The sequence below is a fragment of the Parambassis ranga genome, chromosome 15 (assembly GCF_900634625.1).
Source record: "Parambassis ranga chromosome 15, fParRan2.1, whole genome shotgun sequence".
Taxonomy (NCBI): domain Eukaryota; kingdom Metazoa; phylum Chordata; class Actinopteri; family Ambassidae; genus Parambassis; species Parambassis ranga.
In genome coordinates, this window is record NC_041035.1 from 4,251,541 (window position 1) to 4,275,942 (window position 24,402).

General features: G+C 41.7%; 6 protein-coding genes across 15 annotated transcripts in view; 4 read left to right on the plus strand and 2 right to left on the minus strand.

Annotated features, from left to right (window-relative positions):
* LOC114447694 (intersectin-1-like) overlaps nt 1-4,834 on the minus strand; it is a 33,812-nt gene extending 28,978 nt beyond the window's left edge. For all 7 annotated transcript variants that reach the window (XM_028424093.1, XM_028424091.1, XM_028424088.1 and 4 more), the window contains exon 1: nt 4,665-4,834. The gene's annotated coding sequence lies outside the window, so the exon portion shown is untranslated. The remainder of the gene's footprint in view (nt 1-4,664) is intronic.
* A 431-nt stretch (nt 4,835-5,265) lies between these two features.
* Nucleotides 5,266-8,766, plus strand: LOC114447705 (quinone oxidoreductase-like protein 1). 3 transcript variants are annotated; one of them, XM_028424107.1, is made up of 13 exons: nt 5,266-5,479; nt 5,698-5,775; nt 6,130-6,202; nt 6,309-6,353; nt 6,450-6,518; nt 6,867-7,000; nt 7,102-7,213; nt 7,336-7,356; nt 7,563-7,661; nt 7,752-7,870; nt 8,040-8,145; nt 8,222-8,267; nt 8,392-8,766. In XM_028424107.1, exons 1-13 carry the CDS (start codon nt 5,414-5,416, stop codon nt 8,486-8,488), a joined length of 1,065 nt encoding a protein of 354 aa, XP_028279908.1. In that variant the 5' UTR covers nt 5,266-5,413; the 3' UTR covers nt 8,489-8,766. The 3 variants fall into 3 exon arrangements, with proteins under 3 accessions (XP_028279908.1, XP_028279909.1, XP_028279910.1); XM_028424108.1 differs by lacking the exon at nt 7,336-7,356; XM_028424109.1 differs by lacking the exons at nt 6,867-7,000; nt 7,102-7,213; nt 7,336-7,356.
* setd4 (SET domain containing 4) lies at nt 8,721-12,034 on the minus strand. 2 transcript variants are annotated; one of them, XM_028424104.1, is made up of 12 exons: nt 11,921-12,034; nt 11,373-11,471; nt 11,192-11,287; nt 11,048-11,085; nt 10,854-10,942; nt 10,380-10,676; nt 10,148-10,277; nt 9,872-10,046; nt 9,642-9,720; nt 9,476-9,556; nt 9,204-9,327; nt 8,721-9,126 (listed from the first exon to the last, which is right to left on the minus strand). In XM_028424104.1, the coding sequence occupies exons 2-12, from the start codon at nt 11,446-11,448 to the stop codon at nt 8,959-8,961; spliced, it is 1,353 nt and encodes a 450-aa protein (XP_028279905.1). In that variant the 5' UTR covers nt 11,449-11,471; nt 11,921-12,034; the 3' UTR covers nt 8,721-8,958. The 2 variants fall into 2 exon arrangements, with proteins under 2 accessions (XP_028279905.1, XP_028279906.1); XM_028424105.1 differs by lacking the exon at nt 8,721-9,126 and having other exon boundaries at nt 9,214-9,348.
* LOC114447715 (carbonyl reductase [NADPH] 1-like) lies at nt 12,025-14,822 on the plus strand. The gene is made up of 7 exons (XM_028424122.1): nt 12,025-12,153; nt 13,230-13,344; nt 13,444-13,613; nt 13,730-13,837; nt 13,957-14,165; nt 14,265-14,318; nt 14,417-14,822. The coding sequence occupies exons 2-7, from the start codon at nt 13,232-13,234 to the stop codon at nt 14,588-14,590; spliced, it is 828 nt and encodes a 275-aa protein (XP_028279923.1). The 5' UTR covers nt 12,025-12,153; nt 13,230-13,231; the 3' UTR covers nt 14,591-14,822.
* A 1,039-nt stretch (nt 14,823-15,861) lies between these two features.
* On the plus strand, nt 15,862-19,627 carry LOC114447713 (carbonyl reductase [NADPH] 1-like). The gene is made up of 7 exons (XM_028424121.1): nt 15,862-15,939; nt 17,243-17,357; nt 18,152-18,321; nt 18,467-18,574; nt 18,735-18,943; nt 19,038-19,091; nt 19,197-19,627. The coding sequence occupies exons 2-7, from the start codon at nt 17,245-17,247 to the stop codon at nt 19,368-19,370; spliced, it is 828 nt and encodes a 275-aa protein (XP_028279922.1). The 5' UTR covers nt 15,862-15,939; nt 17,243-17,244; the 3' UTR covers nt 19,371-19,627.
* A 1,178-nt stretch (nt 19,628-20,805) lies between these two features.
* On the plus strand, nt 20,806-23,617 carry LOC114447717 (carbonyl reductase [NADPH] 1-like). Its single transcript, XM_028424126.1, has 7 exons — nt 20,806-20,887; nt 21,838-21,952; nt 22,360-22,529; nt 22,622-22,729; nt 22,820-23,028; nt 23,122-23,175; nt 23,254-23,617. Exons 2-7 carry the CDS (start codon nt 21,840-21,842, stop codon nt 23,425-23,427), a joined length of 828 nt encoding a protein of 275 aa, XP_028279927.1. The 5' UTR covers nt 20,806-20,887; nt 21,838-21,839; the 3' UTR covers nt 23,428-23,617.
* Nucleotides 23,618-24,402: the final 785 nt, after the last annotated feature.

A 24,402-nucleotide genomic window follows, 5' to 3' on the forward strand; every position in this document is an offset into this window, starting at 1 on the left:
ATCAGTTACCATGGTAACAACCAACGCTCCACGCTTCAGACCTAATGCATGTGCGCACTGTATACTGTATATACACTGTATATACACTGTAGTATATAGTGCCACGCATGGCCTTGTTGCGCTTTCTTCGGACTCCGGCTTATGGTGACAGACGTTGAACCTCTGTTAGGAAGGTGCTGCTCCGCATCATTTCTGAATACCACTGCCTTCCGCAATTATTGTTATTGTGGGCTCACATGTGCGCGCTTGCGGGTGATGGTGACATACATTGCACACGATATGTGCCATCATGACGAAGCACTTATCGCCATAATCGATAAGTGGCAAATATTAATCGATGACAGTTTTTCTGACGATTAATTGCACACGATACGATTTTGCACAAGCCTACAAGGAAGGTTTCTGATCAGCACTTTGGAAAATAAATCTACTGAAAGGTTAGCTAACTGTTGCATCTATTGATCATGCATTTAAGGCTCTTTGTTGTAGCCATACTGTGTATTCTTTTGTCATCCATGTGTACTTAAAAGCTTAATGCTCTGTGTACACTGCATTGTATTGTTGGATTAGTCTGTATAATTAGAGCGTTGGGATGTAACTGGAGTGTTGGTCTGTTATCAAGGCTTGTGGCAGATGCCTGTTTAAGCCCCTCACTCTCTCTCTCACACACACACACACACACTAACGGCAGTGTCAGACCATGATACAGATTAGGGTTCAGACTCTTGTCTTTCTCCCTCCTCCCCCCTTATTTTCCTGCTGACCCCCTCTGACATTCCTCTTTTCTTTCTTCCATCAATGAATTCGAGACAAATGCCAACCAACCATTTCCTGCACTGTGGATGACCGAGTTTTACAGAGCTCTCTACAAAAAAATGTAAATGATGTACTATTGCAAATTGTGCTTTTGGTTTCTAAAACCTTTATGGACACTGTAGTAAAATCACAAGCACATTCCTGACACTGCCTCCAACAAACAAACCGTGAAATAAATCACCCTCAAGCAAGTGGTAACATTTCCTGATACAGTAAAACTGTTGTTTTTTATGTACTTAAGAGTAATGAAAAGGACAGGAGGATGCTAGCAAATGATCACTGGATCAATACATCAAATCTGAAACTGATAATTTTCTCAAAGTTGTATAAAATAAAAGGTTTTACAAGATCAGATAAATATGATCAGCCAGTTAGTGTTCCTTTTTCATGCTGCTTTCTACTGTAAGTTTATCGGTAAGTTTTACGGCTTATGCACTAATTACAGTATGAACATACGATATGTCTGTCCTATCTCACATTTGTTGCTTTCTCCCCCAATTTTTGTTTATTCGCAGAAGAGAAAATTCACAGTCGCATACAATATGTCCCTCACTGCAACTGGTAAAATGATTCTTTTGGTCTGCTGTACTGAGTACAACCCTAAACCCTTCTGAGCCTCATTGTCTCTGGTCTGAAGTAGAGCATAACAGAGGAGACAATTGATCCATTTAGATGATTGACAGAAAATAAATTATTAACTGAATGAACCAGTGCAATCCAGAAAGATCTGTCTTGTTTTCCTCATTCCATATTACTGTGGTATAAATTACTATCAATGTCATTTGTGTGGTTGTGTGGTCGACTGTGATGGGCATTCCTAATTGTTATTATATTTTTAAAGCTAAAGTTCACTCAGAAGATTAATTAGCAAAGTCACGCTGCTGTTGTTTGATCAAAGGGAGGCGAAAATGAAAAAAAGAAGATAAAACAGATAATTAAATTATGTCCCAATCTTAAGAGCATGGATCGTATTTGTTTATTGTATCTTATACGGCTGGCTAAACCATGAGAGTACTGCAAGGCATCCACAACAGCTTTATCACACTCTACACACTCCTCCACACACACGTGTGCATTTGTATCTAGCACACACACGCAAACACAACGAGGTCTCCCTCTTTCTCACTCACACACCAATGACACGCCCGCTCTTAACACCCTCTGACACTGACCCTGAGCTCTGCATCTGTCCCCCTCTAACGCACACTACCAAATCATTATCAAACTGCTGTCAAGTGGAGGGGCCTGATAGGTGACAACACCCACCCCGCATGCACATGCATTCACACATGTAAAGAAGCTCACCACTCTCTCCATCAGTCTTCCTCCTGCATCACTCCATCCGTCCCTTAGGCTCCCACCACCACATGCTCAACAGCCTCCACAGATAACTAATGATAACGCAATGTGAAAACTGACAGCAGAATACTTGGATGGTAACAAGCTTAAATGAAACACAGAACTAGTAAAATTTCAGAGTCATGAAGTAATGTTCTTACAAGTAAAATCAACATAAATTCATCATGTTTGATTCTGAACAGGCCTAGAAACGTAATATTCATTGTCATCATTGAAGGCATCTATAGGGCACACATGACCCCTTAGGTTACAATGACATATCATGTTCTTGTTCAAATGGTATGTCTAGCTTTACATCTACACATTGACCACAAGATGGACTCGTCAAATAAACATGGATGCATTGTACAGGAAGGGACAGAGTCGCCTGTATCTTCTAAGAAGACTCAGGTCCTTCAACATCCAACAGACCATGCTGCAGATGTTTTACCACTCAGTGGTCTCCAGCATCATCTTCTACATTGTAGTGTGCTTGGGCAGCAGAATGAGGACGGCCGACACCAACAGACTCGAAAAGCTCATTATAAAGGCTGGTTCGGTCCTTGGAGTGGAGCTGGAGTCTATGGTGGAGGTGACAGAGAGGAGGATACTGAGGAAACTCCTCAGTGTTTTTAACATCATGTTTCCCTCTGCATGACACACTGCTGTCCTACAGGAGCACATTCAGTGGTAGACTGAGACTACCAAAGAGCACCACAGAACGCCACAGGAGGCCCTTCCTGCCAGTGGACATCAGACTGTATAACTGGGTGCCACTCACTTAATATTTATTTATACTCTTATTTTTTAATGTAACCTGTAACCTCTGGCAAAATCATTTTCTCTGGGATAAATAAAGTTTTATCTTATCTTATCTTACATAGGGGTGATATTATGTTACAGGCTATTGTTTGGTTACAACATATAAGTGCATACAACTGATTACCAGATTTGTTATTAATGTTAAGCCTGGGAGCACTGTCACCGTTCTTCTATCCCTGCTGGACGCTGGTCTGTGAAACTAATTATTTTTTGAATTAAACAATTAATCATGTGGAATGGAGTCCTGGGATATGATGGAACAAACTGTGTTCTATGCTTTCATTTATAGGTCTTCTGAAGTAAGTCCCTCCTGAAACCAGCTGCACGTCTTGAACTCTGTTTGAACCCTGTTCTCTGCATACAGGTAAACTTTTGAACTTCCTAAAAAACTGTACTGGGTGTTTGTTTTGACAGCTAACCAAACTTGTACTTCATTTCCATAAACATGATTTCTAACAGAAGAAAAATCTTCATTGATTAGTATGCACAAATGTTGCCAACTGCATAACTATAATAAAAATGATTTCCCAAATATTTGCACACACACTGGCCTTCCCCAGCATATCTGAATAGTCTGCTCAGTTTGAGTGTTAACCTTCAACGAGATGAAATCATCCATAGTTTTGTGAGCTGAGGGTGACGTTTAATTACTTATGACTTAACTCAGCTAAAATGATTTAAAATCCAATACAGTAAATGTTTACGCCACAGTGTAGTTACGTTTTTGTTATTGTGTTAAACAGTTTTAACGATTTCCGAAATGGTCAGTCATAACTACTCACTGTCTGTCGAGCATTTTTAACAGTGATGACGATGAGTCTGTTAATGACAAACAAAACTAACTGAACATCATGCCATACGTGTCTGATTCCACTTGTCAGCATCCAAGTTACCATGGAAACCAACACTCACTGATGGAGCTTAGCAAGACCTGTCAATCACAACGCTAGTTACAAGTTACACCTCCCTTAATGCAGAAGAATGATGCCAGGTCCTCTGGAAAGAGCGTTTACAGTAACAGCCGAGGTCTGATGATCTGTTTATTCTCACTTCCTGTGTGATCTCAGTTTCATTCTTCAATGACAAAGAGGTCTGCTTAACAACCACGACCATTTTTAGTGTTAAGAAACAGGATGACAATGTTCTCACGGGGTTGTTTTCATTGAACAGCCATACAGACGGACAGCTGTGACTGACATCAGGATTTATGTCAGCAGACACTAGGCTGAGAAAACCTCCACCCTGATACTCGCTGTCTGCCGGAACACTGTCAGCAACCTGGATGTTTCATCCCCTTACAACAAGCGCACCCAGTTACTACAAGGCTAAGGTTTACCATAAGTCACACCGGTCAATGTTAGCGTTCGGTCACAGGCAGTGCAGATGCAGTGATTTAACATTAGCATACAGGCTAACTGTTACTACAGACTGACTGAATCCACCTTCCAGTGTTTGGTCGCTTTACTCTTGCTGCACAGTCCAACATAAGACACCTCCTAAACAGGGTGATATCATGACTAGAGACTGTCATTAATGAGCTATACCCGGTATTCACGGCCAAGTAGCGGCTCTAACGGTTTAACATCAGTGCAGCTAGCAAGCAGGCTAAGCAGTGTGAAGCTAACGTCAGCTCGTCAGCCCGCTCAGGGACATTCTTCCACATCACCCATTCTACACCCTGCTCTTACCTCATAGTTCAGTTTCCATCGTTAAATACCGGATTCGGTAGCTCGTTGCGCGTTCATGTGGCCATATAATGAGGTATCTTCTCCAGAAATGTGCTGGTTTATCACCAAAACCTTTTCCGGTGATTCTCCCGTGGTTCTAAAATCCCGACCGACTCAGGGACAGCTGGAAAATGGGGTAACGCTACTGACGTATCGCGAGATGTTAAAGCACGTCATCATGCAAAGTATCGCGAGGACAGAACAACGTTTTCACGCCTCGACCTCACGGACGCTGAGAAATAAACGGATCAGTAGCAGCAGTGCTCCTGCACCGAATACAACAAAGTAACCCAGGGAAAATGGCATGTTTTTTTATTTTAATTATATTTGACTGTTTATTTAAAACAACTGAGAAATATCTTGACATCAAATATGTGAATAGAGTGTAACATAAAGTGTAAATATGTACATACTTTAACCTCTAATAAATGTCGGCTTTGCCTCTTGTCTTCTTGTTGAAATGAGTTTTTCTTTATGACCGGTATTTGAAGATTACTAACATACAGTAGGGGGCGGTATTGCAGAGATGATGATGTCATTAAGAGCAGCGAAGAACAAAAGGTCACCTGACTCAAGCTAGCGTAAACAGAAAAACAGCAGTACGTTTCTTCTGCGGAAGACACAGCTAATGAATGAAACCCTGTTATATTTTAACATTTTGAGATCCTCCACCTGTTTCTCTTCGTGAAATAAAATCGCAGCACCGCAGTATGAAAGGCTTATTCTGCCGAGCTGGTGTAAGTGATGCTGAGCCCAAGTTCGTTATTCAGGAAACGGTGAGTGCTGTGTGCTAACTGGAGGATGTCATTTTAAGACATTAACACATTGAACATCAGATTAGAAGCTACTTAAACCTGCTCCACCTGCACACATCACTGCTGCTGATGGAAACAGTAGCATATTTGTAGAAAGGACACATTCAGAGCAAGGAAGTGTCTAACATGTTTATGATGTATGAAATGAAATGCCATTTATTTTGCTTGACACTTTCTAGAATCTTCCAGAGGTTTTAGGCAGCCATCAGGTCAGAGTTCAGGTGAAGGCATGTGGACTCAGTCAGCTGGACCTTAAGGTAATAATGCATACTGCCAGCTACAGGTTAAATGTGTGAACGAAAATAATTAAAAAGTGTGGTCACATCATAGATGCCTTGAGGCAGCTACATTGTACAAACAGCATAATTAAACAAAACAAAGTTTACTGCATGCAGAATAAGCATTTCTACATTTCTGAAAGACCTTTAGTTTTTGTTATGACTTGATTAATATAACGTTTGATGTGTGTGTGTCACTACATAAAGATCTACACTATGCTGTAAAAATGTTCCATGATGCTATGTATTGTTTGTGCTGCTGTAGTTAAGATCGTTGAACCTATACGTAAAATGAGCTGATGCCTCTTTTCTCTGCATATCTCTGTGTTTTAGCTGCTCAGTGACGTGGGAATCCAGAGAGATTTGATCCCCGTCGGTAGAGAGGTGGCTGGAGTCGTCCTTCAAGGTTGTGCACTCTCTATGTGCTTTGCATTCAAGCCACATGCTTGTCCAGAATACAAGGGGAATTGGCTACACAGGTTTAATTGATCATTTTGTGTTTTGTCCCACAGTTGGCCCAAAGGTCACCTTCTTTCAGCCAGAGGATGAGGTTGCAGGTAGGATTTCCATCTACATCTATTCTCATGTCTAAATGAAAGAAGTTCACTAAACCCAATACTCAGCAGTATTTCATCACCCTTTTACCATCACAGGTATTCTTCCTCTGGACTCCCCCTGCTCTGGACTCTGTGAAGTCATTGACATAGAAGAACACTATTTAGGTAAGGCACACAAACAGACATGCCCACAAAACAAACACTGATTGCATGTTTTATGTAAATGTTCTGTGTCGTATTTGCTCTGCCTGTCATACACTGTAAACCTTTAAAAAGGTGTGCTGGAAGTCTGAAAGATCAGAATAGTGTGCAAGCACCCTTAGTGTACAGATGGCGTTTCTCTTTCAAAGATTCGTGACATTTTAAACCTTGGACAAAACTCGAGAGAGAGAAATAAACGGTTCCCTTAAGTGAATTGAATGTCGTTCAAAAAGTATTAAATTGTGTTCCAATGTCACTTCTACAGAAAAAAGATATTTAATAAATTTGTGCATGTCTGCTTCTCTTCTCCAGTTCAGAAACCAGAGAAGCTCAGCTCAGTGTGTGTCGCAGGAGCGCTGCGTGATGGCCTTAGTGCTTACACAGCTTTACACACACATGCTCGCATAGCAGCTGGACACACACTGCTGGTCATGGATGGAGCCAGTGTATGTAAATACATGGAAGAAAACATCATGTATTGATGAAAATATGTGTGTGTGTGTTTATGAATGAGTGTGCAATGATCTCACCTCCTGTCACTTCAAAGCCTTTCGGCCTCACGTGCATCCAGCTGGCTTGTTATCATGGAGTGAAGGTTCTGACCACGTCACACTCACCACAACAACACACATTCCTGGAGCAGCTTCGGCCTAGTGTAGGTGTGTAAAATCTAAACCAAAAGACACTCTGGAATTAAAGAAATTGTGCTTTTACGCTAATGTGCTACACTTCAAACCTTTTTTCTTTGCTTCCCTTCCTCTTTGCTTCATATTTTCCTCAGGGGTTCAGGATCCTTTAGTTGGTGAGGTCGTCTTTTCCTGCCTTTCCCACTGGCTTACATTTTTCCTGTCTGAATTCCTACCTAAAACAGCGATTGTATAGATTAGAACTCACTTCTAATGCAAGCATATTTTGAGCTAGAACCTGCTGCCACCATGTGGACAATATTAGAAACTACATGCATTCATATGAAATGTTTCAATGTTGGCTGTTTCTTTGTGTATAAAGCTAGGGTTATTCCGGTGTACAAGAGCTCATCAGACCTGCTGTCAGAGGTCTTGGAGGAGACAGGGGGACTGGGAGTGGATCTAGTCATAGACTCTGGAGGTAAAACAACTTATATTTAAAACTGTAAAGCTATTTATTTGCTTGATATCAAGATTTCAACTCAGATGTGTCATTTTTTTGCATGTGAAGTCCGTCTGCATGAAGCGGAGGAAGATGACGAGGAGAAGAAATTATTTCCGCACAAACATGACATCATCAGTGTACTGGGAGTAGGCGGGCACTGGGTCACATCACAACATGACCTGCAGGTGAGACAGGAGCCCCTTTCACATTACTGAGTTCATGCTCTTTCACAGCCACAGCTTGAGTCCATCCAATGTGCTTTTAAATAAAACACTTCCAAAAATTGATTGATTAATAAGATGAAGAAAAATGAATGATAATAATCTTCACTGTGTCTATTCATATATTTTGCAGTTGGATCCTCCTGACTGCAGGTTATTGTATTTAAAATCAGCCTCTGTGTCTTTCCTCAACCCTGAGGTCTGGACGGCTTCATCAGCTCAGCAAGGAAGATACCTCCGTATCCTGACCTTACTGTGCAATAGAAAACCTTCAAGGTCATGTTTAAAGTGTTTGTCTTTAACAGACTTTTACAGATATTCTTAAGGATATTGTTGAGAAGATGTCAGCTGGTGTGCTGAGGTAACTCAGAACCTTCATTCTACAGCCAATCATCTCTGTATCACCAGTGTCAAAATCACATTATTTTGTCTACAAGACAAGCTGTAGGCTAAGCCAATCTAATCCAACGCATCTGTCTCTGCAGGCCTCAGGCAGAAGAAGCAGTCCCTCTCTACGAAGCCACAGTTGCCATGGAGACTGTCCAGCGTCACCAGAAAAAAAAGGCGGTTGTTCAGCTCTGACTAATATAAACACATTCTATGAATACGGACAGGGACAGGGACAGCTCTTACTGCAGCTCATCTGTGTAACATTGGAAAGGAACAGACACCTTACACAGATTTTACATTGCAAATGACTTTACCTTGAGGGTCCCCAAAGTTTTGTTTAACTCAACAACCACACATAAAGACAAACATGCCATCCAAAATATATGTGTATATGTGCAAATTATTATCTTCTGAATTTCAAAGTCTAACTACTGAATGAAGATGTTTTAAATAAATATATAAAAACATGACTATAGCTACATATCAGTTTTTCTCTCTGTCAAGAACACTGTTTTTGTTGTAGCTTCGGTTCTAATGTGTGACTCCCAGTCGTGGTACGTAAGGCCATTATAAGGCCATTGTCTGGCATGATGGTCAATCAGCATGGCAGGAAACCCTTCCGTTAACAGCCTGGCATATAGTATCGACTGACAGAACAGATGTCAGCTCACATCACTAACATCAAGTTGGTGATTGTCAGTCTGTTTGAGTGAGCTTTCCAGTGCCTCCAGACAGCTTCCCAGGATGCACCTCTCCTCCTGCTGCAGTGACCTGACCACATGTAGCTGCTCTCTGACTGGCTGCTCACAGTCCTGGAGGAGGTGGGAGATCTAAACACACACACAGAGCACTTACAATAACAGGTCACGTGTTGCATCACTGAAGAAGAATCAATTTACAAACACACCTTATGCAGAGCTGTGTATGTGTCTTGCAGCAGTCGCTGACAGAGAGTCTTTGCTGTCTGAAGGCTCCACTCCTCCCTCTCTTCACACACCACCTGGCCAAGCAACACTGCCTTCCAGTGGTGACTGAAAGATGTACACAGAGGTCTGATAATAATTCATGTTAAACCAGATACACTGCACAGATAAAGTCAAAGAATGTAAACAGATTTTAGTGCAGGAGAAGCTTCATTTTTTTTTAAATACATATGAATGTGTGTGAGTGTGGCCTTACTATAGTGACTGTGGCAGTGACAACAGTCTGAGAGCCGTCATCAGTCTCCAGCTGGGGCCTTCACTGGATACAGTGAGATTACTGGCAGGAGGAGGAGAAGTATCAGTCATTCATATCTACAGACAAATAACAGCATAAAATGACATGCAAATGGGAAATCACTCACTGCAAGAAGCTGTTGTCTCTGAGAAACTTGATCTTCTGATCCAAACTCCTGTCACTTCTTAAAACATCACAGAGAAGTTCTGAGGAACCACAGAAAGACGCATACGAATAAACACCATCATTTGTTATTAATCATAGACTTTAACTCCTTTTTTCTAGTAGGACATTGATCGGTGTCATCTTCAAGTAAAAACCACATACAGAACATTGTGTCTCTTTTCTTTAGCTCACCTGTGTCAACATAAACCACACTGTGGGGATTGGCAGTAGCCACAAATCCATACTCTAACAGCAGTCGCTGGTTATCATGGGAGCCGTAGTTAATAAAAGCCTGCTGGTAGCGCAGAGACCCAGCCACACTCCTGATTTCGTAACATCTTGTCTGGTTGTTAAAACTTGCTCTTACCTAAAGAAAGACAGGTGTGATGACGAAAAACATGCAATAAACTCCATCTTTTCTAAAGAAGTCAGGATGGACGATAGGTCATGAAGGTGTAAAGTATTTACCTGCACATCGGGGCGGTGGTTGAGCAGGTCCAGAAAGGGAGCTAAAGCATAATTATCCTGCCCAGACAGGAAGTTGTTAGGTGGCTGGGACATAAAAACAGAGCGTGTGTTGACGCTACACCAAGCCCACCTTTAAGACAGAAGAGGAAAACAGCCTTAGGTAAAATTCACTGGGAACACAGGAGGTTTGTCATTATTGTGTAAAGGGTTGTGCTGAACTGTGTTTGAGTACCTCAGTGCCTCATAGGTCAACACATCCTCAGTGGGTTTGTTCAGAATTGGCTGAAGGAACCTGAAAAAGTTCTGATTGGAGGAGTGCAATTCTTGCACCACCTCCCTCTGCTCTAGGGCCCGCCTCCGCACACTGGCAGGCAGAACCGCCATGATGTCATCGGTGAAATAGGCAGGGCAGGTGTAGGTGCTGGGCAGAACATCAATATAGGGGAACCAATCAGAGGCTTCACCTCTGTGCCGCTCACACACCAGGAAGACACAGAGCGCCAACAGAGGTGAAAGACATGGTTTCCAGCTGTGGAGAGAAAATAACTGACACTTAGCTTCTACACCTTCACGGATCCAGCTATGGGCCATTCTAAATTCAGTGAGTGGATGTGCAAATGTATCAGACATCAACAGCCCATGAAAAAAACTACACATGCCAGAGAAAGCAAGATTTGATAGAAATATGTTTGCATTGTGTGTTTACCTCTTAACATACTGTCCCACATAGCTGTCCAGAACAGTGGAGGTTGTGATCAGACAAGATTCTGGTAGAGAAATAACCAGCTCACCAGGCTGATGAGGAACAGACAAAGACGATATCTTAACATGTAAACATTGTTATTCCACCTTCTATCCATACTACTGAATTACGGGGCCTGATTATTGATTGTGGATTACCTTTATAGATTTAAGAGTCTGAAGACCTCTGCCCGTGTCTGTATCGAGAAGGACAGGACACACACGTTCACTGTCACATTTAGAGAAACCGATATATTTGGCTTGTCTTACTGATGGTGCCAAAATAGGATTCCAGAGTCGTACCAGTAAAGAGCACCGGCTGCAGTACTGTGGAGCTGAATCCTCTTTGGTGAAGAAACTTCATCAACCTCACATACTGCGGCTGGTGGCACAGGGAGACTGCACAGAGACAGAGAGGGATCCGTGCTGGGACAGCTACAAACTTTTATAGAAAGGAACAATGCATCAGTGAACTTGTCTCTACCCGACAGAATGGTGCTTTCACGTTTCCGCCTCCTCTTCCTCGCAGCTCGTCCAGCTCGCTGGCTGTGACCACACATGACCCTTTCTGGACCCGTTTAGCCTTGTGGTGACAAACAGAAGCACAATAAACTCAATGTATCTTGTTTATCCACGTGTCTCTAAATATCTGAATGTAAATAGTAAATAGCTAAGTCCCACTCTGTGTATCTTAACTTTTTATTCCCGGTGTTTCCCTTAATTTAGTGTTATCTATACTGTAGTATGTCCTATATTAAAACTTATTGTTTTCAGTGTTCTACTTCTGATCCAGTGACATAGCAAACGTATTCGAAGGCTTACATTTAAAATTAAGTACCAGGTTACTATAAAATTATTTACTAATGGGTTCAACCTTAACTCGTGAAGATTTGACACATTTCTCAGTTAACGGCTGAGCTGAAACCCCACACACAATATCTCAATTAAGTGACACTTTATGTATTAAATTATAAAACACATATATTGAATAATACACAAAAATGTGCATGCTCAAAAATCCAAATAAAATACCTAATTTCTGTCCTCATTTAGCTTGATTTTTCACCGCTGCTCTCTAGGTAGCTCCCAAACCCATGTGCTCATCTTGTTTTTCCGGGTATGCGCAGTCACGCTGCGCAAACTCCGCCCAGCTTCCTCGCCCCTTTTTTTGACGTTTTTGTTGGTTTACAACCATATTCCATATATTCAACCATACATCCTCTGCAGCCCACCATTCCTCTCAGCAGCGCCAAGACCAGCAAGAAGTAAGAAGCCTTTTACCTTCTGGTTTGCTATCTAGCAGCGTGTACGTATATTAGCTATTTGATAATGCGTCACTGAAAAGCGAACTGAAAGTCATCGTTATGTAACGTAGGAGCAGCTGCAGGCGAAAGGTCATGACGTATCTCCCAAATGTGCCATAAAACACGTGGTTCGATTTATAATTTGAATTGCACGGGGGTGATTGATAAGTCCGTGACCCGGAGTAGAAGGAGCATGCATGTGCAGTTCAACGTTTTTGACGGATTATACCAAAAGTCTTTTTACTTTTTTGGTATTTCTGCAAGTCAGCACTGAAAATGGACAACATCGCCCTGCGAGCGGTCAGCCGCTACCTCACTCTCAAAGGCTTATCACCCAAGGAGGTCCATGAAGACATGGTGGCCACACTAGGGGAGGCAGCCCCTTCTGACAGCATGGTGGAGAGGTGGGTGACCGAGTTTAAACGAGCCAGAGAGAACCAGGAAGAGGACCCCCATCCTGCAAAGAAGGTCATCATCACCTCACAGGCGACTGCAAAGAAGAGAACCAAAACCGCTGGACCAAGTGTGTACCTATAGGAGAGATATGTGGAAAAATACATGTACCAGGTTTACTTTAATGACTCCTTCTACCTCAGGATGCAAACGTATCAATCACCCCTCATGCATAAGCCACGCATCCCCTGAAATTCTTTAACACCTTTGATTTCAGGGTCACCATAGTGGCACCAATGGTGTGCATTTTAGTAGAAACCACTGATACTCGTTTATCCATCCATCCATCCATCCATTACCAATGTCTCTTTTTATCTTGTGGCGAAAGGGCCACAGGAGGCTGGACTCCACCACGTGGCACACATGCATGCTACAGCCAGTTCCAAATCATCCATTCACCAAACATGCATGTCAAAGTGTGGGGAAAAAACTGGAGAAAACCCACGCAGGCACCAAGAGAACATCCACCTCATTCAATGCTGATTACCAGATAAAATATCTGAGCTCCTTTATAACTGATAACAGAACAGGTTTGTGTGGATAGAACGCTGAAAGCTAGGTGTGTGTTCTCTCATTTTGAGCAGACATGTCTGTGAAGGTTATCGTGGTGACAGGCGGGAACAAAGGCATTGGTCTGGCCATCGTCAGAGTGCTCTGCAAGCAGTTCCAAGGAGATGTGTACTTGACTGCCAGAGATGTGTAAGTAGCTCACACATGGAATCATAAACATATATATACATATATATAAAATAAAGACGAAGTGAAAGTTAAAAAAAAACACTTTGCTCCCTTTTGCAGTGGCCGTGGTCAGGCAGCAGTGGAGTCTCTGGCCTCAGAGGGACTGAAGCCCCTGTTTCACCAGCTGGACATCAACGACCTGAACAGCATCACCGCCGCCGCTGCCTTTTTTAAAGAGAAGTATGGAGGAGTGGACGTCCTCATCAATAATGCTGGGATTGCTTTTAAAGGTTTGTTACATAATAGCTCGGTTGAGTGTACCCTTAGCTTGACTGCCAACAAGATTATACTAACAGTCTTGCCTGTAGCTATATAAGAGGATGACTGGTGAGGTGTTACTTTTCAGTGGCAGACACAGCTCCATTTGATGTCCAAGCAGAGGTGACCCTCAAGACAAACTTCTTTGCTACCAGAGACATGCTGACTCACTTCCTACCACTCATAAAAGCTGGAGGTACAAACTCATTTTACAGTCTCCAAACATTTTTTTAAAGCGTAGGCGAATGGACAGACGTTTTTCTCACACATTTTGGTCACAGGCTTTTCGTCTGTCCTTGGATGTGTCTGTTTTAGGCCGTGTTGTGAATGTCTCCAGCTTTGTCAGCTCCCGCACTTTAAACCAGTGCAGCCCAGAGCTCCAGCAGCGTTTCCGCAGCGAGGATATCACAGAGGACGAAGTGGTGGGACTGATGCAGAAATTTGTTGACCTGACCAAGAAGGGCGAGCACAAGGAAGGCGGCTGGCCTGAAACAGCATACGGAGTGTCTAAATTGGGACTGACGGTATGACCAGTCTGTGTGAAATATGTAAAAATGAGGCTTTAACATGTGATAAACATGGAACGACAATGGTTGTAAATGGGTGTCTTTTTGTGTCCTCAGACCCTGTCTATGATCCTGGCTAGGCGTCTGTCCAAAGAAAGACCAAATGACGGGGTAACAGCTCGTTTTAAGACATAAATAACATCTAAATATAACGACATATTTTGTCTGTTTAAGTTTTATTGCTAACATACAATTTTGTCGTGTTTTAGATCCTACTGAACGCCTGTTGTCCAGGATGGGTGCGCACTGACATGGCTGGTCCAAAAGCCCCAAAGTCACCAGAAGAGGGCGCCGTCACTCCGGTCTACCTGGCCCTGCTGCCACCTGGAGCCACAGGGCCTCATGGAAAGTTTGTGTCTGACAAGGAGGTTCAGCCTTGGTGAAAGGGTTAACTGCATGTGATGGACAGTGTGTCCATGACATGACGAATCCTCATGCAGATTTTTTTTCTTTATATGGTAATAAAACCAAATGACTCCTTGTATTCCATGAAACACTAATGAGTTAAATGCGGTGCGTTTGTGTGTCTGCTGTGTCAAATACAGCAATATATAAATGAGCTGAAAGCAAATACTAATTTTTGGTGTATGTGATTAAAACTTCATTATCAACTGATTTACTTTGCCAAACATTTTTATGTTTTACATAAAAAAGCAAACTTGCCTTAAAGTGAAATAAAAAAATAAAATGTGTTTTTTGCTAAAATGCTTTTTGCCTTTTCCATTTGCAGCTTGCACATTCAGTGAGATAACAATCTGCACTAACAATGAGTGCAATCATCTAAAGAAAGAACAACCAAAAAAGCAGCCACGATGTTTGAAGATGATTTTTGATTCCATCATTATTCATTCTGTCTTTTAGAAAATCTAAGTCATGCTAAACGGTAATTAAGTAAACTTTGCCTGCTTATTGTGGCGCACACCCTGAGACATAACCTGAACAACTTGATTTAGTGTCGTGACTGCTGTAGCCACAGAAAAATCGTTGGTTTAGAGAAAACAGCAAAACAAACACAGCAGAACAAGTAGGGGCAGGTGGACGTAGCCAACCGTGCAGCATGACAGTGGAGGGAAACTAGAGGTTTCTTCAGTAAGACACAGAGGACAGCAAGATGGAGTCGATTAGAGGAAAATCAGTCCCCACATCTTGTTTACAGTACAAAGTGAAAGAAACAAGAAGATAAAGCTGGCAGAGAAATAACCAAGTTTTCTCCTAATTTAAAAACATCACTGCTGTACACAATATTAAAGAACTCATTCATTCACATGACATGCTCTAAGAAATCTGTTATTACTCTAAGTATTCCTGTAGGCCAGGTCAATCCATGTATCCAAACACTTCCTGCCCTGGAGATGTATGCGGATAACAACCTGTGGATCCTGTGATAAGGAAATCCAGACTTCCTGTGTGAGTCTGTTAGGGAAACATTTAAACCTCATGAACTGCTGCATGATGTTACTAAAGGTTAACGGTACATTTTAATGACTAACATTGGTAGCGTAATTAGGACATTATTTTAATAATAAATACAATTTTGTAAGTCCCACATGTAGTAAAATGAACTGAATTATATTCATAGTTTAATGAAGAAGTTAAAACGTAAACGTTTTCCGCGTCTGCGCGACGAAGCTGCGCAGAACTCGCTCCGGCTCTGCATAAAAACTCCGGTCTCGTTTCGTTTTGCAGCACTCTGAGCAGCTGTAACCGCATCACTGCACTAAAACACCAGCAGGTAGGTCAAAACCAGCTGTTCCATCTTTTTATACTTTATCAACCGCTTTGTAACGTGGAGCTCTTCACTTTAGTCGCGAGTGTTTTGATGTCATTTTAAATATGTCAACTTTTGATTACATTATTTACAGTGAAGTGTGAGATGCAGCGGTGGAGGAAGTACTGAAGCTTGGTACTGAAGTAAAAGTACAATTACCCAGCAAAATATATACTTACGTAAAAGTAGAAGTGCTACATTACAATCCTTATTAAGTGAAAATGATTAAAAGTAAGCACTCAGCGATGAGTCTCATGTGGTGCCATGTTAATAAAGAATGCAGATCCAGCTCCTGGATACTTCTGCCCCTCTGCAGATGTCACTATTAGTAATTAGTAATTAACATATCTTTTAAATAAGCCCACAGGCGGCTCACATCAGGCTGACTCTGCATCCATGTTCATTGGTAAGGTTAGCTGCAAAGGACAGGAGGACAGTGACTGCTGTGCTGCTGCCAGGCGTGAGCTCTGTTATTATTGGAGCTGATAGAGCCACCTGATTGGTTTAAACTTCGGAGATGTAACGACAAACATTGTATAGAATAGTTTACTTAAGTATAGATATATAAGCATTTACTATAACCTACAGTAAAGAAATACTTAGTTTACATTCCACCACTGGTGAGATGTATGTATGATATAATTAATGAAGTCTATGATGTTGACAACAAGAGTAAAAGAAATCTATAGCAGTCAGTGTATTTTATGTGTTATTGCTTACTTTGTTGAAACATAATTGTGTGCACCCGCTTTGGTTGATACACACATTTGTTATCAGTCATACTGACTGTAGATGTGTGTGTGTCTCAGTCATGTTAGTGACTTGTTACCTGTGCAGGGAAGCCGGCCTGTAGCTCTGATACAAACCCCTGCATCCCTGCACAGGGCAGATACAGTGTAATGCAATGACCGGAGCAGGGATGTGTTATAATGAACCACCTATCTTAAAGGTCTTCATGTAGAGGTGTAATGTAAGTCACACCCAGTCCACCTACAGAAACCCCTGTAAAACCTGTTTATTCATCTGATTGTCTGGATCAGGGCTGAAGGTCATACGTTTTTTTTTTGTTGTGAATTTGTGAATTCTGATTCCTCGCCGTTGTCATTGTGACTCAGCAAATCTTTTTTTTTCACTCTGCCCTCCCACACAGTGGATAACATGAATGACTCAGAGTTTATTTGAATAGAAGTTGACTGTCTTTTAATCCTGTTTGTTTTTCTGCTGTTATGAATATCAATGTTTAATGAACTCTCCCTTTTTGGCACAGACATGTCAACCAGGGTTGCTGTAGTAACGGGCAGTAACAAAGGCATCGGCCTGGCCATCGTCCGAGCGCTCTGCAAACAGTTCCAGGGTGACGTGTACCTCACCGCCAGAGACGTGTAGGTAGCTCACCTGCTGAGACCCGGGCCAGTTCTGAACATGATGCTGTATATCTTTTTATATAAATAAAAGTTAACTTTTTCTCATCAAAGTGCAAAAACATCATGCTCCTAAATAAGTGGCCTGTTAAAAACAGTTTTAAACATCAGTAGCATTTTGCCAAGATGGTGCTGAAGTTTAAGACTAATGAGCTGAAGAATGTGCCATTGACATTATATTGAAACAAATATTTTTTAATTAGTGATGCTACAAACATTCACTTCTTGAATGATATTATCAGGATCGCGGTACAGATTGGACTCAGAAGCAGGACAAGCTTCAGTAGGTAGCAAGAGGGAAGGGAAGATGATCAGACACAGGTGAAACACATTAGGGCGGGGCAGCTAATCAGCAGGAGGAGTGACAGATGACAGGGGGAAGACAAAGACACCTGAAAGAGAGGGGAGTTAATACTTCAAAATAAAAGTGGAAGAACAAAAAATTTCTAAATAAGAGTCAGAGCAGATTTTTCTTACCGACAAGGACAAAGGTAGTTAAAAAACATAAACATGATTTATAAATTGTACTTAATTTAATGTATTAACAAAAAAATTATACTAAACATTGATTCATTTCTCTACTGGTCCATCCTTGTCCAACTCTACAACATCCTCCCATGACTTACACTTTTACTTTCTGCAGCTTCCACACTATATTAAAGAGGCAACAACAACAAAAAACAGGAGTCCCCAGCAGCTCCTCTTCTTAGATGAATAAACGCAAGGTAAACATAAGTTATATGCTCCTTTTACAGCGGCCGTGGTCAGGCAGCAGTGGAGTCTCTGGCCTCAGAGGGACTGAAGCCCCTGTTTCACCAGCTGGATGTCAACGACCTGAACAGCATCACCACCGCTGCTGCCTTTTTCAAAGCGAAGTATGGAGGAGTGGACGTCCTCATCAATAATGCTGGGATTGCTTTTAAAGGTACAATCACACAGACAATATAAAGTATATATGATTACATTAATAATCAGGGATCTGATTTGGGTGTACTGATTACATTGTTATGAATATGTCTATTCTAGTATATATGAAATAAGCTTTAATGATCACTGTCTGTTGTCCTCAGAGGCAGACACGACTCCATTTCCTATCCAGGCAGAGGAGACCCTCAAGGTAAACTTCTTCGCTGCCAGAGAAGTGCTGACTCAGTTCCTGCCGCTCATCAAAGCTGGAGGTATGAACACAGTTGACAGTCTCTTTAGTAATTAGCTCATTACATTGTATAATTGTAATACTGGTGGAATATGAGTTGCTCTGATAGCACTGGAACTGGAACATAAACCACACAGGAGAGTCTGGTGAGCAGCAGGTGTGTGTGTGTGTGTGTGTCACAGGCCGGGTGGTGAACATATCCAGCTTCGTCAGCGCTAACACATTGAAAAAGTGCAGCCCGGATCTCCAGCAGCGTTTCCGCAGCGAAGAAATCACAGAGGACGAACTGGTGGGACTGATGCAGACATTTGTCAACAAGGCCAAGAAAGGAGAGCACACGCAAGAGGGCTGGGCTGACACGGCGTACGGAGTGTCTAAAATGGGACTGACGGTATGACCAGTCGTAAAGATGTGATAAACTTTGACTGACATGCCTTTTCAATGCTAGAGCAATGGTTAGAAATGATGTCTTTGGGCGTCCTCAGACCCTGTCCATGGTCCTGGCTCGGCGTCTGTCTAAAGAGAGACCAAATGACGGGGTGACAGCTTTTTTTATCTTCAAAACATAAACAGAAATGTAGAATTAACATCTAACTACATTTTTTAAATCCCTAATTGCTAACATACATTTTTGTTGTGTTTAGATCCTACTGAACGCCTGCTCTCCAGGTTGGGTGCGCACTGACATGGCTGGTTCAAAAGCTACCAAGTCACCAGACGAGGGCGCCGTCACTCCGGTCTACCTGGCCCTGCTGCCACCAGGAGCCACAGGGCCTCATGGAAAGTTTGTGTCTGACAAGGAGGTTCAGCCTTGGTGAAAGGGTTAAAGGTGGCTGACTGCCAATTCAGAATTTTAAAGAGAAGCCAAAATCAAGAGCAATCAAATTAGATTTTTTTGTATTGTTTTTTATATCATTTATCATTTATAATGAAGTGAACTTTGTAACTCAAATGTTCCAAAACAGAGAAGAAAAAAATGCTTTTCCACAAAAACTTTTACATGAAAACAAACAAACTTGTCTTAAGAGATTAAAAAAGAAAATGTTTTTATTTTAAATAAAGACTTGTCTTATAATTGTTTAGTATCTATCCTTACAGAGCTGCCAAATCACGCGCTTTCGCTGTGTGACACACGATTTTGCCTGTCTTCGCACGCACTTACACCACACATACATTTCTTACGCCTAAAAAAATCCAATTTGGGCCAAGACGTTTGGGCCGCGTTTGTTCCTTTGCAAATTCCGTGATGGTAGATGGTGCTGAGAAGCACCACTGTAACCCACTCTAGTATTCACTGCATTATCCGATCAGTCCTGAGACAGAGAAGAAGAGCTGCAAGGAGACAACTGTGGTGGAAAGTTTCTAGTGGAAACCAAGCAGAAAATATCAGGCATGTTACAATGAGTGACCCATCGTCAATGAAGTACTAACTGTCTTAAAACTTTAAATCTTGAAAGTTTGTGTGTGCTTCTGCCTGTGGACTTAAGTTTGTGTTGTGAATGTAAACTAAGCTGTCATAAACAAGCAGCAGGAGACCTTCTGTTAACGCCGTGTATCCATGCCCAAAACATCAACTCATAATCATTGTTTATTTAGTGTTAGGCTAAGTCTTTCATTTAATAAAGATATATTGTGGTACATACACAGTCGTTGGGTCACACAGGGTTATCTGGTTGAATGTTCAGCGCAGGTTTAGAAGGCCTACAAGTCCTGATCAGATGAACATGACTCAGAATAAGGTGTTGCACATCTTTAGCGTACCACCCAAAAATCCACTTGAATGCAGGAAATCACATCTACTTAATCCAGATGTTCCTGCAGTAGACCTTCAGCTGTCTGCTTCACAGAATATAACCAATAATGTCCATCTCCAGTAGACCTCCTGTATCAGTGGGTTTTGGCCCCACAAACCGCCAGAATGGCACAACATGAGTACAAAAAAAAGTCACATCCTACAGAATCTCACTCCCAAGGTTTTTTGAAAAGTTGGCAGCTCTGTCCCTGATTATTGTATATATGTCAAAAAAATCTGCAAGTAGTCCACACCCTGACTTACTTTAGTGTCCTGTCTGCTGGATTCACCTACAAAAGTCTTGGTTTAAGGAATAGATTACTGCCAACATATAAGCCATGAAAACAAAGGAGAACATGTAGGACAGGTGGGAGTACTGTGCGTGCAGAGGATCTGGAGGCGTTCTTCAAAACAACAACACTTTTTTCCGGGTCTGCGCGGTGATGCTGCGCAGAACTCTCTCTCCTCCATTAAGGCAACTCCCGTTTGGGTTTGCAGCGCTTCGAAACAGCTGTGTGAGCACCGAGCTTCACTCTGCACCAAGTAAGTGAGAACCCGCTGTTTCACTTTATAAGAGGTTTTTGTAACATAAGACGATTTAATGCGTGTTTGTTATTGGTACTGATGATGCCAGAATGACGAAGAAAAGTTTTTGTTACTGTAGTGTAACTGTCAAACTGTTATATAACTAATGATATAATAACATTAAGTCTATAATAATGGCACTAATAATCAGACGCTGTTGCAGTCAATCTTTTTTTTTATCATAAAATTCTACATTTACTGTGTTGTTGACAAATAATTAGGCTATTGTGTGTCTGCATTGATTGCAAATGTTTTGGTTGTTAAAAACGAATTCATTTTCACCGGATTAAGTCATATGACTAATGGCACACTGTCCACGTGTGTGTGTGTGTGTGTGTGTGTCAGGTGAGCCAACCTGTATCCCTAGCTACAGATTCAGCATCCCCGCTGAAGTAATGACGTTTACCACACTTGGGATACAAATGACAGTTGATGGTCGTGGTTCAGTTTACAATATACTGCATCTATAATGATGAAGTACATACATACACGCAGATATGTAATACATTGTGCACACAGTGCTACAGTTTCTCTATAACCAAAGACTGTTTTGTCAAGTAACCTGCAGGTTTAGTGATATTTAAAACTTCCAGATTGAGGTTAATTGTAGAATAGACATAATAAAAATGTCAAAAATAAATAAATAAAACAACCACAAAAACATATTGATTGGTTTAATATCCACATTAAAATGAGTTTTAAATGTAAAAATGCTGTACATGGTAGGCTCTTAGACATATACATTAGGATTTTGCTGTGTCATCGTGACTCGGCAAATCTTTTTCACTTTGCCCTTTGATAACATGTGTGACTTTATTTATTTGTTTTTGAATAGACTTTGACTGCATTTTAATCCTGTTTATTTTTCTGCTTTTAATATGTATGTTGACCTTTCTGCTTTTGCACAGACATGTCATCCAGGGTTGCCGTAGTAACAGGCAGCAACAAAGGCATCGGCCTGGCCATTGTCCGAGCGCTCTGCAAACAGTTCCAGGGAGACGTTTACCTCACAGCTAGAGACGTGTAGGTAGCTCACCTGATCAAAGTCACAGATACATGATGAATAATAAATGATCACCTGTAACTTTAGACACCAGTGACTGAAGGGTTGAGGACAGATGAATGGTGACATCTGCTGGTCAAAAGTATGGATTAAATCTGAGACCACAAACAATACAACTGATTCTATAATACCTTAAATGTATATGTAAATATATATGTAAAATGTATTTACAAATATGGAAAATACAAAAGTGACTACCGTATATGACATTTTATGTATTCACAATAAATCCTGCATAGGTAAAAAAAACATTTACACACATATGCACTACAATGCACTCTTCTAATTGGTTGATTGGAGACACACAGAAAACAGACTTCAGAGAATTAAACTGACAGTCAATGTAAGTTTTGTACTTCTTCTGCAGCGGTCGTGGTCAGGCAGCGGTGGAGTCTCTGGCCTCAGAGGGACTGAAGCCCCTGTTTCACCAGCTCAATGTCAGTGACGTGAACAGCATCACCACTGCTGCTGCCTTTTTTAAAGACAAGTACGGAGGAGTGGACATTCTTGTCAATAACGCTGGGATTCTTTTCAAAAGTGGGACATATTTCTTAAATAAATAATCTGATTTCAACTTGCTCCTTTGATTGAAGTCATCATATCATATGAACACTCTCTCTGCTCTTCAGCTGGGGACACAACTCCATTTGCTATCCAGGCAGAGGAGACCCTCAAGGTAAACTTCTTCGCTGCCAGAGACGTGCTGACTCACTTCCTGCCGCTCATCAAAGCTGGAGGTATGAACACGGTCGCAAACATTAGCAATACTTCAGAATACAGAGGATCGATGGGCAGGTTCAGATGTCTCCTGTCTGTCTGTGTCTCAGGCCGCGTGGTGAATGTCTCCAGCATGATCGGCTCCCAAGCTTTGAGCCAAAGCAGCCCGGCTCTTCAGCAGCGTTTCCGCAGCCAGGACATCACAGAGGACGAGGTGGTGGGACTGATGCAGAGATTTGTCAATGAGGCCAAGAAAGATGAGCACAAGCAGGGGGGCTGGCCTACGACGGCGTACGGAGTGTCTAAAATGGGACTGACGGTACGACCAGTCTGTAAAACTGGAGTCATAAGATGAGACAAACTGAAATGCTCTGAAACAATGAACAAATATGAGGCCTTTGTGTGTCCTCAGACCCTGTCCATGATCTTGGCTCGGCGTCTGTCCATAGAGAGACCAAATGACGGGGTAACTGCAAAAAAAACTTGTTTCAAAATGTGATATTGTTGCATTAAGTGTGTTTCTAACAGAGTTTGTTCTGCTCAGATCTTAGTGAACGCCTGCTGTCCTGGATGGGTGCGCACTGACATGACCAGTCAAGACGCCCACAAGTCACCAGACGAGGGCGCCATCACTCCGGTCTACCTGGCCCTGCTGCCACCTGGAGCCACAGAGCCTCAAGGAAAGTTTTTGTCTGACAAGGAGGTTCAGCCTTGGTGAAAGGGTTAAAGGCGTATGCCTGCCATTTCATCAGAATTATCAAATTGATTTAGAATTTAATGAGAAGCCAAAATGATCAAACCAAAGCATGCTGGATTACTCCAACAGTAATCAAATCCAAATCCTTATATTTAAAAAATAATCTTGTTTTATCCCAAAATCAAGAAAATAAAATGTTTTTCCAGAAAAATGTTGTTATTTAAAAAACAGTCAGAAACAGTAATTCCCTTTGATACAAAAGATATTAGTTGGGAAATGCTAAATCCTCCAGAATATGATATGTCATGAGAAAAATGTAGGAAGAAATATAGGAAGTAGTCAAACCCAGTGTTACATGGACAAGAAACATTCAGGGACTCAGGAAAAACTGATAAGGTGCAGGTATGGCAAACAAACATGGCACAAAGCACAGGAGACACAGGTCAGAGCCATAGAAAGAGAGTTGCGACACGCTTTGATGTCGCCGCTACAGTGATCATGTGGTTCATGTAAGCCTCAATGGTTCCAAACAAACTGTTTTACCTTATCACTCTGACACAGGTGTAAACAAGGAGGGTGGGGAAGCCAATCACAAAGGAGGGGAAAAAGGGCAGGAAGTAAAACGAGCCCAAACACACCTACCAAAATAGAAGTTTAACTAAGAAGGTCACAACACAAGAAAGCAGCAAAATAGCACGATTAACAAATCCACACATCATGACACAGACACTTTTATATACAAACAAACACAGGATGTGATGTTGTATGTGCGCCGCTCTACAGCACGGATACAGTAAAGGTCAAGTCAGACGTGTGCTTCCTTTGACTCAGAGGGAACATTTAGGAATGTGGCATGCATGCTGTAATTATAATTTATAGAGCCATTCATAGAGAAACGCATATAAACATGCACACACAGCCAACAATAACTGACAGCGTCCCCAAAGCAATATTAACAGAGCTGACATGTTTAGTGAGGCTGATACACAGTAGCTG

Coding starts and splice junctions, on each gene's coding strand:
- LOC114447705 (XM_028424107.1), top strand. CDS start 5,414: ATGAAAGGCTTATTCTGCCGAGCTGGTGTAAGTGATGCTGAGCCCAAG. Junction 7,357..7,562: donor GGTTCAGGATCCTTTAGTTG/GTGAGGTCGTCT, acceptor TTGTGTATAAAG/CTAGGGTTATTCCGGTGTAC. Junction 7,662..7,751: donor TCTAGTCATAGACTCTGGAG/GTAAAACAACTT, acceptor TTGCATGTGAAG/TCCGTCTGCATGAAGCGGAG.
- setd4 (XM_028424104.1), bottom strand. CDS start 11,448: ATGTGTGGTCACAGCCAGCGAGCTGGACGAGCTGCGAGGAAGAGGAGG. Junction 10,943..11,047: donor AGACTCTTAAATCTATAAAG/GTAATCCACAAT, acceptor GTTCCTCATCAG/CCTGGTGAGCTGGTTATTTC. Junction 9,328..9,475: donor TCACTGCCACAGTCACTATA/GTAAGGCCACAC, acceptor TACATCTTTCAG/TCACCACTGGAAGGCAGTGT.
- LOC114447715 (XM_028424122.1), top strand. CDS start 13,232: ATGTCTGTGAAGGTTATCGTGGTGACAGGCGGGAACAAAGGCATTGGT. Junction 13,838..13,956: donor ACCACTCATAAAAGCTGGAG/GTACAAACTCAT, acceptor TGTCTGTTTTAG/GCCGTGTTGTGAATGTCTCC. Junction 14,166..14,264: donor TGTCTAAATTGGGACTGACG/GTATGACCAGTC, acceptor TTGTGTCCTCAG/ACCCTGTCTATGATCCTGGC.
- LOC114447713 (XM_028424121.1), top strand. CDS start 17,245: ATGTCAACCAGGGTTGCTGTAGTAACGGGCAGTAACAAAGGCATCGGC. Junction 17,358..18,151: donor TACCTCACCGCCAGAGACGT/GTAGGTAGCTCA, acceptor CTCCTTTTACAG/CGGCCGTGGTCAGGCAGCAG. Junction 18,944..19,037: donor TGTCTAAAATGGGACTGACG/GTATGACCAGTC, acceptor GGGCGTCCTCAG/ACCCTGTCCATGGTCCTGGC.
- LOC114447717 (XM_028424126.1), top strand. CDS start 21,840: ATGTCATCCAGGGTTGCCGTAGTAACAGGCAGCAACAAAGGCATCGGC. Junction 22,530..22,621: donor CGCTGGGATTCTTTTCAAAA/GTGGGACATATT, acceptor TCTGCTCTTCAG/CTGGGGACACAACTCCATTT. Junction 23,029..23,121: donor TGTCTAAAATGGGACTGACG/GTACGACCAGTC, acceptor GTGTGTCCTCAG/ACCCTGTCCATGATCTTGGC.